The sequence below is a fragment of the Sparus aurata genome, chromosome 19, assembly GCF_900880675.1.
Source record: "Sparus aurata chromosome 19, fSpaAur1.1, whole genome shotgun sequence".
Lineage (NCBI taxonomy): Eukaryota > Metazoa > Chordata > Actinopteri > Spariformes > Sparidae > Sparus > Sparus aurata.
Genome location: NC_044205.1, coordinates 30,427,573 through 30,440,286, shown reverse-complemented (window position 1 = coordinate 30,440,286; position 12,714 = coordinate 30,427,573). Strand labels below are relative to the sequence as shown.

Below are 12,714 nucleotides of genomic sequence, written 5' to 3'. Positions count from 1 at the left end.
GGTTTTATTGAGCAGTTAGAGACGTTAGACAGCTCGTTGTCAGAGAAGCTGCAGACTTAAAGGTGCAGAGTGTAAGAACTGGACCTGGTACCTCCCAGCAGCCAGCGGGCAGCAGAACACCACACCAGCTAACTGCTGCTAACTGTGTTCTGTTTACGACTGTGGCTACTGTTAGCTTGTTAGCTCAGCTAGCTGGAGAGCTGGGAGGAAGAGGTTTTCATGCGGGGGCTAGCTGGTTAGCATGCTAACTCCAGCAGATATCTCCAGACGTCTTCTTCTTCATGTTTGATTGTTTACGTTTGAATTCTTACGTATTGCACCTTTAAAGAGCCGCAGCACAGAGTGGAGCTGCTAAGAAACAAACTGCAGCCGCTGCACTCAACAGACTTCACACGTGTTAATAATAAGATCATTACAATAATACTAGTGTAGAGTACGCCACAGGGCTCAATGATGAATCAACACCTCACTGTTGTGTTTCATTCACACCAGATACACAACACCTGTGTTTCCTCAGTGACATCATCATCACCTGTCCTCCACCAGTCACATTAGTCACATCACTTAGTTTTTACTGCATGTGTTAGAAACATAAATACATATCTGAAACTCAGAGGAAAATAAAACGTACCAGAATAATCAACATAAGGCAGCGTGTTGGTGAATGAGTCCGACGGGTCGGTGCTGAGACTGAAAACACGTCGACTTCATAACGACGTGTTTTCAGTCTGATGACAAACTGACAAACATCGTGTGTGTGAGTGATGACAGAACTCAAACAGGATCAATACTTTATCTGTCTCTCTTCAGTCACTCAGACAAAGGTTTGATCAGTAAGGTCCATGAGAGAACAGGAAGGGGCGGGGCCTCTTCTTGTTGATTGATCATCACATTCATTGATCACTGCAGAGAACTGTGTGTTCATCAGCTGATGCAGTAACAGTTTGGACCGGTCGGGTTCGAGTCTTTAAGGCAGGTTTTCAAATCAAATGAGTGAAATCAGTTCCAGGTGAAGCCCGGGTCAGAACCGGGGGGTTCTGAGGGGCAACAGGGTCGTTTCACACCAACTCACACAGACTGCAGAACCGTTCACAGCTCATGTTGGAGATTTTCATCAAAACAAATCATGTCGACACTTCTGTTAAATTCACGGGACCTTTTCAGTTCTGATGTTTTAAAGGTGCAATCTGTAAGATTTAAAAATGTAACTAACTGATGTCTACTGAGCTAGCCTGGCCTGGTCCCCTGCTCACACGCTGCATGGCTAACAGAGCTAACCTGCTAATGATAGCTACAGTTAGCAGCAGTTAGCAGCAGCTAGCGGCTGGCTAACTCTTACATACTGCACCTTTAAGCCTCACTGATGGTTAATCTTTCACTGCAGGGGTGAGCTGGTGTGAAACGACCCCTGGACAGTTTTTACCCATGATTCACGGGGTTTCAGGATGTGGTTGCTTGGTTACCCAGAGGGCTCGACTCCTGCAGGGTCGCTGTCATCAGAGCCGACCAATGACAGATCGGGCTGAACGTCCTCCTCGTCTGACTGCACCAGAGGCTCGTCGCTCTCCTCGCTGGCCGCCTCCTCCTCCTGCTCCCACGCTGCGTCCTGATTGGACTGCTTGCTGCTGCTGGGAGGAGTCTGGGTCATCACTGATCCGGAGGAGAAGGACTCGAGGTCTGGACCTGAGGTCAGGGATGACCCGGTGCTGATGTCATCACCAGCGGAGTTGAGGAAGTCGTCCAGCGCCTCCTGGTCAGACATGTTGGCGACGGTCACCTGATCCAGAACGGTGACCTCGGCGGCGGCTCGCTGCCGGTGCTGCAGCTGTCCGGTGGTCAGGTACTGCTTCACGTCCTGGTTGAAAGCTTCTTCGTACACTTTCTGCCGTTCTCTCAGTTTCTGCTGCACCGCCTGCTCCAGCTCGGCCACCTTCAGAGCGTGCTGAGAGCTCAGCTCCGCCTCCAGCAGCTCCACCTCCCTCTTCTTCTTCTTCTTGTAGACTTCCAGCTCGCCGGCGTGATGCTGTTTGAGCGTCTGCTGCTCGCACTGACAGCACAGCGTCTCCAGGTACACCAGCCGGCTCTCCATCTCCTCGAAGTCGCCCTCCAGGTGCGCGATGTTGGCGGTGATGGCGTCGAGCTCGGCGATGAAGGCGGGCAGGCTGTGCAGCTGGTCCTGCAGCTCGGTCAGAGCCACTCTTCTTCTCTCCCAGTGAGCCGACAGCATGACCACGTCTCCGTCCGCGGCCTCGGCGGCCTCGGCACACTCTTTGGTTCTCTTGTGGAGCGGGAACCAGCTCTCCTCGTACCTGCTGAGCACCTCCAGCCCAGCGGTGAAGTGAGGCAGGCTGTCTTCGTACCGGGGCTGCCTCCTGGCCCGCGGGTCTCTGGACTTGTCTCCCAGCGTCTTGAAGCCGGTGGTGAAGTCCTGCTGGACCATGTGGAGTCTCTCTCTGAAGTTCTCAAACATGACTGCTCTCTGTGTGCTGCAGCAGCTCTGACCTCTGACCTCTGACGTCACTCTGACTCGGCTCCACACTCAGCAGCCTGTCACTGAACAGCAGATAAAGACGTTCCGGTCCGTCCTCCTCGGGTCTGTGTCGGACGTGTGGGTCTGTTGTCTGAACAGAACACACACTCAGACAGCTGGACTCCTCACCGAGCCGCTCTGACGTCACACACCGGACTGACGCCGTTAGCAGCCGAGCTAGCTGACGTTAGCTCCCGGCAGCACGGACCCAGATCACCGCAGAACCGCCTGAGATCCCGACGTGAAGAATATGTTCTGTGTCAGTCCGAACTGGACCTGTAACGACCTGTCTGCGGCTCCACTTCCTGCTGGACTGCTGCTGTCAATACCCGATGTGGTGGCGCATGCGCAAATACGTCTGTTGTCTCGGGACTTTAGGTACGGAAGGCAGACGCGGACAAACTGCACCAGACCGCAGCAGAGACGATACGTGTCACGTGACTTCTGTCTTTGAGAGTGTTTACAGATATAAAGGTGATATATGATATGTTTGTGTACCACGTGACGTCACAGCCATCGTGTTGACGTCTTTCTGTCAAATAATCACTTTTCACTGTGATTATTGAGTCAGTCAAAAATATATTAAAAATAAATGTATGTGAACAGATCTGAGGTCAGTGTGTTGGTGACCACACACACACACACTCACACACACACACACTCACACACACACACACACACACACACACACACACACACTCACACACACACACACCACACACACACACACTCACACACACACACACACACTCACACACACACACACACACACACACACACTCACACACACACACTCACACACACACACACTCACACACACACACACACACTCACACACACACACTCACACACTCACACACTCACACACACACACACACACACACACACACACACACACACACTCACATCTGTCAGAACATTAGAGCAGCTGCGACTCAACACATCTCAGCTTCACTGCTCTTCTTCTTTTTTTGTAATCAACTTTTTATTGATTTAAACATTAATAACACATTGAATACCCACAGAACACCCCCACATCCCTCCCCCCTTCCTCGCCTCCTCCCCCCTTCCTCGCCTCCTCCCCCCTTCCTCGCCTCCTCCCCCTCCCCACGGGACACACAGTTGTCCATTTTTACAAAATCCGAATCAAAACAGTCAAATAGTACAATGTGATATACAGGATTACAAACATACAGCGTGACACAGATGAACCTCAAAGGTCATGACAATAATGTTTGAACATCTTCTGCAGCTTTTTTCCACATCTGCAACGTTTGTGGCTTAGAATTATTAATGCGAGCTGATGACCACTCCAGGTGGATCACCACGAGGAGAGCTTGTAGCCAGTGTTTTATTGATAACTGATCAGTCATGCCAGCCAACCAGAGTTTACGCTCTACCTCAGCAATCTTAAACCTGGAGTCATCATTTAAGAGAAGAAGTGCCGGTTCCAGTGGGAGTTTCCTCCCTATCAGAACAGACACTGTTGGGTTTAAATCTGTTAAGAAATGAGACACGGACACGGAGATTGTCTTTCTAGGCAAAGGGGAAGAGCAGAAGTCAGCACACAAAGTCTGGGCTTCCGAGTTCCAATGAGCTGCTCTCCCCAAGCATCTTTTATTCACCTACAACAGGGCGTAAGCGTATATGATTGGCTCTTTGACAGTACATATGAGTCTTACAGTTGTTATGCATGATGGAGAAGTACACGTACACACTTTCGGACCTACGGCCTTCAGCATCTATCCTTCACACAAACACTCTTATGATGTTCACCATCAGTTATTCACACCAGATGCCATTCGAGGCCTTGTGGTCCCGCTGGAGGGTGAGTGTGTTTCTTCACAGTACTTTTCCAGGAGCTCGGTACACTTCCACAAACATATAAAGGAAGACAAGCAGGTTATATCAATGCAATGCAAGAAACTGATAATATAAGCATAATTTTTCCAACAACACCTTATCCACAACTTTAACCCAGAACCTTTGTACATCTGGACACTCCCACAGGACATGCATCAATGTACCCGTAACGCCCTGATTACAGAATGAACAGTCAGGATTGGGAGCTAAGCCCATTATATGTCCTTTATGTGGTGTTATGTAGGTCCTGTGACAAATTTTGTAGTGGATTAATTGGTGATTTAGGTTTTTAGAAGACCGAAAGACATTTTCCCAAACAGTATCCCAATCAATGTTCTCTGTTCCTAGGTCTATATCCGCCTCCCAAGATCTGCGCTCGGGGGATTCTGCAGGGATGTATGATAGGAGATTATTATAAACATAAGAGACTGTTTTCTTATGGGGGTTTCTCCATCAGTGATATTAAAGGGTGAATCCACAAATCAGCTCCCCAAGGAACCCTGAGCGAAGTAAGAGCTGACCTTACTCTAAAATAGAGGAACTGTGAGTTTCTTGAGATACCGAAATAGGACATTAGATCGGGAAAATCCAGAATTGCGTTTTGGCCTGAGATATCCCCCAATGTCCAAATGCCATGTTGAGCCCATAATTGTGAAATGAATGGTTCGTCAATAAATTGGCGTTATGCCAAACAGGGGAGTGTTTATGCCATTTTGATTTAAAACCTATATATTTCTCTACATTCACCATAGTTTGTATTACATATGATATTATCGGGCCAAATTGAGAATAACATTTCTCATGTTTGAGTCCAGAGAAAGCCACATCCCGAAGTCTGTGGGGATGAACCAGCTCCTGTTCTAGTGTCTTCCAGGGGGAAGCTGCCTCTGTATCCAACCAGTGATTCAAGGAACGCAGCACCAACGCCCAATGATGTAACTTAAAGTTTGGGCAAGCCCATCCACCCTGGGGTCTATCTCGTTGTAATGTTGACCATTTAATGTGAGCTTTTTCCCATTCCAAATGAACTGTTTAAGCTTTGAGTCAAGTTTCTGCCAGAACCCTGCTGGGGTTGGTAAAGAGAGCATAGAACTTTCAAAGTTTATGCGTGGGAGCACATTGATTCTGATTGTAGCTACACGGGCAGGCATTGATGAAGGGAGTGCTGCCCATCTCTCAAGGTCATCCTCAATGTTTTTCAAAATGGAAGAGTAGTTATTTTTCGCTATAGCCTGGATACAGGGACTAATTTCTAGACCTAAATATACTGCTTTTTGTGCCACCGGTATGCAGGATTGGATTTTTAATTTCTTCAGATCTGTGTTCAACAGTAGCAGGATCGACTTCGAGTGGTTAATCTTATAACCAGAAAGTGTACCAAAGTGTTCTATGATTTTCAGCACACTTGGGAGAGACTGCTGTAGGTTGGAGATGTAAACAAGTGTGTCGTCCGCATACATTGAAATTGAGTGTGATGTGGAGCCTATTTTAATTGGAGCTTATGTGCTTTGTCGTATGTATTGGGCTAACGGGTCCAGAGACAAATGGAAGATGGCAGGAGATGCCCTGTCTAGAACCACGACCTACACTAAAAAGATCAGAAAGCATCCCAGCTGTGACAACCCCAGCAGAACAATTAGAATATAAAACTTGTGTCATTTTAATAAAATTTGGACCAAATTTAAATTTTCCCAAGACTTTCCACAGATATCCCCATTCCAAGCGATCAAATGCTTTTTCCGCATCAAGAAATAGGAGTCCACCTGGCAAGCCTGTCTTTTTGGCATCAGCGATGACATGTAAACGCCGGCGGACATTGTCTGATGCTAACCGTCCTTTAAGGACGCCGGTTGGGTCCAGATTGATTAACTTCCCTATGACTTTGTCCAGACGCAAAGCAATAACTTTGGAGTAAATTTGGATTGACTGCTCTTCTTCATGTGGTTTGTCTGAGTCGTGTTCATACATTTATACAGAAGAAGAAGAAGAAGAAGAAGATACACTGTGAGGATTCAAACCCTCAACCTCAGTATCCTGTATGAGACTCTTCACCAGGTGAGCTTGTCATCAGCTGTGCAAAAGATATGTTTGGGTCAGCTGACCCTCGAACATCAGCTTGATGGTGATGATGATGATGATGATGATGATGGTGATGAGGATGATGATGGTGATGATGATTATTAAGTCAAAATTACACAGTAAATCATCAGTTGTTCAGTTGAACCCTGTGAGGACGCAGACGTCTAAAGACCTTACATCTCTGTCGACACATCTTCTGGACAGGTAACAGGTGAGAGTCAGAGGCTCAGGTGAGAGTCAGAGGTTACAGGTGAGAGTCAGAGGTTACAGGTGAGAGTCGGAGGCTACAGGTGAGAGTCAGAGGTTCAGGTGAGAGTCAGAGGCTCAGGTGAGAGTCAGAGGTTACAGGTGAGAGTCAGAGGTTACAGGTGAGAGTCAGAGGCTCAGGTGAGAGTCAGAGGTTACAGGTGAGAGTCAGAGGCTCAGGTGAGAGTCAGAGGTTACAGGTGAGAGTCAGAGGCTCAGGTGAGAGTCAGAGGTTACAGGTGAGAGTCGGAGGCTCAGGTGAGAGTCGGAGGCTCAGGTGAGAGTCGGAGGCTACAGGTGAGAGTCAGAGGCTCAGGTGAGAGTCGGAGGCTCAGGTGAGAGTCGGAGGCTACAGGTGAGAGTCAGAGGCTCAGGTGAGAGTCGGAGGCTCAGGTGAGAGTCAGAGGCTCAGGTGAGAGTCAGAGGCTCAGGTGAGAGTCGGAGGCTCAGGTGAGAGTCAGAGGCTCAGGTGAGAGTCGGAGGCTCAGGTGAGAGTCAGAGGCTCAGGTGAGAGTCAGAGGTTACAGGTGAGAGTCAGAGGCTCAGGTGAGAGTCGGAGGCTCAGGTGAGAGTCAGAGGCTCAGGTGAGAGTCAGAGGCTCAGGTGAGAGTCGGAGGCTCAGGTGAGAGTCAGAGGCTCAGGTGAGAGTCGGAGGCTCAGGTGAGAGTCGGAGGCTACAGGTGAGAGTCAGAGGCTCAGGTGAGAGTCGGAGGCTCAGGTGAGAGTCAGAGGTTACAGGTGAGAGTCAGAGGCTCAGGTGAGAGTCAGAGGCTCAGGTGAGAGTCAGAGGTTCAGGTGAGAGTCGGAGGCTCAGGTGAGAGTCAGAGGCTCAGGTGAGAGTCAGAGGCTCAGGTGAGAGTCAGAGGTTACAGGTGTTGTCCATCCTGATGAGACAACAGTCCTGCAGCCATCTTTAAAGGTGCATACTGCCACGTAATGTGTCAGAGCGAGTTGGCCTAAAATGTATTGGCTATAATTTCATACCAACCAGTAATTAAATATCTTATTATCCAATCAGTAAACGTCTTTATATAAATAAATCCATCCAGAACATCAGGTGCTACATTTTAGTGACGCCTCACTTTAAACTCCTCGCAGTGTCTCGTCACGTTTCATCCGGACGTCTCGAGTGTTCACAGCAGTTTGTGGCTGAGTTTGAAGCTTCACTTTGTGTTTCTGAGTGAATGAAGGTCTGAGTGTCAGATAAAGAAATGAAGAAGAGCTCAGTTCTGCCAAAACTGAGTTTGATGGAGAAAATGTTTCCACTGTGAGTCAAAATGTGTCTGATAACTATAAAGTTTTCTCAGAATGTCACTTTTTGTCTCATAATTGGGCCTTCATGTAGACATATCTATATATTATATATATATTATATATATCTTTGTCTTCAGCAGACTGGACTTCTGTCAGGGTGTCCTAACAGGACTCTAATGATTCAGAACCGGCCTGAACAAGAACCAGAACAGTAGATGACATCACTCCAGTTCTCAGATCTTCACACTGGCTTCCTGTCAGTCAAAGAATAGAGTTCTACATCCTGCTGTTGGTTTAAAAGCACTGAATGGGTTCTGAAGCATCCAGAACCTCTGAGGTGGTCAGGTTCTGTTCTGCTGTCAGTCCCTGGAGTCAGAACCAAACATGGGAAGCAGCGTTCAGTTATTATGAAGCACAGATCAGAACAAACTCCCTGAAAACTGCAGCTCCACTCTGAAGACCTTTCAGTTCCACAGACTGCGCTGTGACTTCTTCGTCTCTTTTAAACCTTCTGTTGTAGATTATTTTACTGTTTCCTGACTTGTTTTCATGTATTTTAGTGTCTGTGTGCTCCTGTGAAGCGCTCTGGGTCGCCTGGTGTCTCAGTGCTGCTCAGGTTCTGGTGCTTCAGGTGCTTCGTGTCATTAAAACATTCTTACTGATTCTAACCATGATGTTGGTGACGTCACACAAAACAACACACACACAGAGTGTTTGATAAAAAACCTGTTGTCTTCTCTCAGTCTGGGTTTATTTATTGTACATGATTACAGTGCTGGTACAAGTCAGTGGCGGCGGGTCGGGTCTAGAAGTAGTTGACGACCCTGCGGATGGACTGGATGTTGGGGTTCTGGGCCTGCCACTCGTTGTGGCTGCAGTAGTCTCCACGCTCCACGATGTACATGCGGCCGCGGAAGTTTGGCTCCTCGTACATCACCCAGCTGGAAGAGAACATCAGGACATTAATACGAGCAGCCATCACATTTCCCACAATGCACTCTGTCACATTAACCTGTGTGACACCTGGAGACGATCGGGTTAAAGGTGCTGTCAGGAAGAAAAGCTGATTCCTGATCGTCTAATAAAGAAGCTTTGGGCCGGCTGGACGGATCGGACGCCATCTTTTCTTACAGACTGCCCCTTTACCGTCTCGTATGAAGTGTTGGCGGTCGTGTCTGTGTGTGAACTCACGCTCCGTCTCCGAAGACCTTGACGGAGTTGATGCAGCTCTTGGAGAAGCCGCGGCTCTGCAGGAAGGGACAGTCGTCGCAGATCTCCACGCACTGACCGGAGAAGTTACAGGCCTCGAACAGCTCGATGCGGTAGTGCTCGCCGTGCTGCGGGACGAGAGACACAGAGGGTGAGGGTTCATCATCCGTGTTCCTCCACACTCACACAAACACTCAGTTCACATCTGAATGTGAGGATTAGACCACGCTGCGGCCTGAGGGCGGAGCTACAGGAGAGCTCACGTCCTCAGGGTTCATCCTGCCGGGACCACGAACGTCCTCTGAATGAATACTAAACACAATGAACCCCGGCAGAGCAGCGTACCATGCGGATGGGCTTGCAGGATCCCATGTGGTCGTTGTGGGAGTTCCACCTCTGGAATTCTGGGTACTCTCCGTGCTCCAGGATGTACTGCTGGCCCTTGAAGTCGGGATGGTCGTAGCAGATCCAGGCGCCGCTCTCCACACGGATGGAGTTCACCCTGAACACACAGAGACAGTAATGGAGCTTCATCAGCACGACTCACCTGAGAACTGCCCTTTAAATCAAGGCTTTTAATGTGAAAAACCTCACAGGAAGTGCTGAAGTTTGACAGCAGACGAACAGATCAATCAGATCAATCAGATCAATCAGAGATAATGACAGTAAAGGTTGGTGATCGTCACCATGGAGACAGTTTACATCCGGTGTGAAGACGATCATGTGATCAGGTGTTATTATTAAACTGGATGTACTTGTGTGAGACAGAACGGGCTCAGAGGTTCTGATGAGGTCTGGTTCAGACATGACACCTAAAACCCATCCATCTCATCGCGGTCTACAGGAGCTTGATTCTGATGGACTCAGATTCTGATGGACTCAGATTCTGATGGACTCTGAAGAAGATTTGGTAAAGTGGATCCAGGTTCTGCTGGACTCCTGTGATCCAACAACCGTCCTACATGGACCCCACATATTGCTGTCAGTCCTGAAGGATCCAGGATGGTCCAGGAGTTCTGGTGTAAACGTGGCCTGTGTGAATTTGGACTTTCTGGACTGTTTCCTCTCACCTGTTCATGAAGCCGCGGTCCTGGAAGTTATCACAGTCACCTCGGACCTCCAGTTTCCTGCCGGTGAAGCATTTCCCTTCGTAGAAGGTGATCTGGAGAAATAATGAACATGTTCACTGAAAGAACTTCAGACTTTATGTTGTTGGACAGGAACATGAAGTTTAAAGGTTCTGACGGGTCAGAGTTCTGAACAGTTCTGACAGAAGTTTAAACAGAAACACAACAGGTTCATAATTAAAAAGTGTAAAAGGAGTCAATTCTGATGAAATGTCCAAAATACACACTCAGCTGTTTGTGTCAGTTCTGAACATTTAAACACATTAAATCAGAAATCTGTTGATGACATGAGACGACATCATCATCATGACATCATCATCATGACATCATCCTCAGAGGGAAGACATGTGAGTGACAGTCGGCAGAACTTCAAACCAAACTCCAGTCAAAAATCTAACAATTTAAATTGAATCTGTAAGTTCGATGTTATGGAAGAAGATCAGAGCCGAACATGAAACATTTCTGAATGAGTTCTGAGATCAACGTCAGAAAAAAAAAGGAAATTCTGAAAATACTGAGTTTCTTTAAATAAACACAGAACCACAGAACTCTGCTGATGTTCTGACAGACAGTCAACAACAGAAGTAACTGAATAATAACATCCATAACATAAATAATGTGAATATATTCCTTCAGAGCGACAGGACATCACACCAAACTCCAGTCAGAAATCAAGCCGTTTAACTTCAGGAGACAGGTCCGACATCATGGACGAGGATCCCAGTCAGAACCAGAAGTTAGAGATCGTAAAAGACGAACTGGAACAAACTGTTTCCTGTCACGTCTCCTCACACTCACCTTTCCAGAGTACTGTGACATTTTGCCCACTGGATGAAGTCCAACCTGGCCCACAACCACACACACAGTGTAACAGAGAAAAAGTTGGACCCCCCAATATATACGGCAGGGGGGCGAGCGAGGGGCGAGCGAGGGGCGAGGGGCCGCCGGCCGCACAAAGGACCGGGCTTTAACAGATTCTGCTGCCTCGACGCTTTCCCTTCATCCTGATGTGTCTGCTGATTCTGCTGTGTGTGTCTGTGTGTGTGTGTGTGTGTGTGTGTGTGTGTGTGTGTGTGTGTGTGTGTGGACTCAATAGAATGTGCTTGGCCCGGGCTTTGCCGGGTCAATGATATTGCACATGCCACGCTTCTATAGAGGCGGAGCGGCGCTGAAAGGACTGTTTGAACAGGGCTCTCAGGTGGTGGCAGCGTTACCATGGAAACAAACATCTGAATCAAACATGAATCTGATGAGAGAACAACAGGACACATGGAACGGACCGCTCCCCTCACAGGACCAGAACTGGACCTTCCCGGTCGGAGAGAACTCCACTGATCTGAGATCTGCTGTTAACATGACAGATGTGAGAACATCCATAGAACTGTTTCATCAATCAGTCGATGTCTCCAAACCTCGTTCCAGGTTCAGAACCAGCCTCCCTGGTTGGACCCAGCATGTGAGGGAGGAACAGAACAACATGTCCGACTGCGCTGACGCGGGCCAGAGTCTGAAGTTTGGAAGACATTTGGATTTGAATAGAAAGACAGAGAACTGGACTGAAGTCTGGTGCTGTGTGAGGCCAGGGGTTCTGTTCAGCTGGAGACACGCTGTGATCGGACCCATGGTGGCAGCATGAGAGGTTCTGTGGATGCTGCTCACGAGACAAAGACCCAAACACCTGTCCAGGTATCATGAGGTCATCGTCTCAGACTTCAGTGTATATCCAGGATCCAGATGTTTGTTCAGACAGGAAGTGATTCTACATCTGTGTCGACTGTCAAAGACCAGAACTGAAGAACTGGGTCAGAATCATACCTGATCATAAACTTATATAGATCGTATCAGCTCGTCTGGACCAGAACCTCCACAGCCTTATCAGTTCTACATGTGCATGTTATTAATAATAATCAGGTTCAGTGTTCATCAGCTGTGAAACAGAAACATTTGCTTCTGGAGACTTTGAACAGAATCAGAACCAGACCAGGTGAACAGCTGCTGGCAGGAAGCTGCTTCACACCTCAGTGTGGAAACTTACAAATGAAAATATGATTTCAAAAAGCTGTAAAATAAAATGACAGAAAGCAAACACCTCCTGATCGTTAAACTGACCTGAAGTGTTACTGATCACACAACACAAACACATATAACAACTTATAGTTCTGGACTGTGGTGGTACTCCAGCACAGTAGTTGAGTACATGTACTTAGTTACAGCTGAAGCTGAGCAACAGTTAAAAAGAAAAATCAGTTTTATTGTTTTTCACAGCAGATTAACAGAAACAGTAAGTTTATAAAACCAGCAGAACGTCCTCCATCAGCTGACAGAGACAGGAAGTCCACACGGTGCAGTGTGGAAACACCGACAGTCAGAAGGTAGCCTTTCAGAGAAGCTAACGTTAGCATTAGC

General features: G+C 47.8%; 2 protein-coding genes across 2 annotated transcripts; both read right to left on the bottom strand.

The window, feature by feature from the left end:
- Positions 1-234: 234 nt before the first annotated feature.
- Positions 235-2,902, bottom strand: LOC115569944 (dysbindin-A-like). The gene is made up of 2 exons (XM_030398185.1): positions 1,224-2,902; positions 235-248 (listed from the first exon to the last, which is right to left on the bottom strand). Exon 1 carries the CDS (start codon positions 2,468-2,470, stop codon positions 1,460-1,462), a length of 1,011 nt encoding a protein of 336 aa, XP_030254045.1. The 5' UTR covers positions 2,471-2,902; the 3' UTR covers positions 235-248; positions 1,224-1,459.
- A 5,782-nt stretch (positions 2,903-8,684) lies between these two features.
- Positions 8,685-11,248, bottom strand: crygn2 (crystallin, gamma N2). The gene is made up of 5 exons (XM_030398218.1): positions 11,107-11,248; positions 10,252-10,343; positions 9,527-9,683; positions 9,164-9,309; positions 8,685-8,913 (listed from the first exon to the last, which is right to left on the bottom strand). The coding sequence occupies exons 1-5, from the start codon at positions 11,125-11,127 to the stop codon at positions 8,778-8,780; spliced, it is 552 nt and encodes a 183-aa protein (XP_030254078.1). The 5' UTR covers positions 11,128-11,248; the 3' UTR covers positions 8,685-8,777.
- Positions 11,249-12,714: the final 1,466 nt, after the last annotated feature.

Bases quoted from the DNA above. Each gene is read 5' to 3' on its own strand.
- LOC115569944 (XM_030398185.1), bottom strand. From the start codon at position 2,470: ATGTTTGAGAACTTCAGAGAGAGACTCCACATGGTCCAGCAGGACTTC.
- crygn2 (XM_030398218.1), bottom strand. From the start codon at position 11,127: ATGTCACAGTACTCTGGAAAG. The intron at 10,344-11,106 runs GTGAGTGTGAGG...TTATTTCTCCAG, and splicing joins TGTCACAGTACTCTGGAAAG to ATCACCTTCTACGAAGGGAA. The intron at 9,310-9,526 runs GTACGCTGCTCT...CTCGTCCCGCAG, and splicing joins CCTGCAAGCCCATCCGCATG to CACGGCGAGCACTACCGCAT.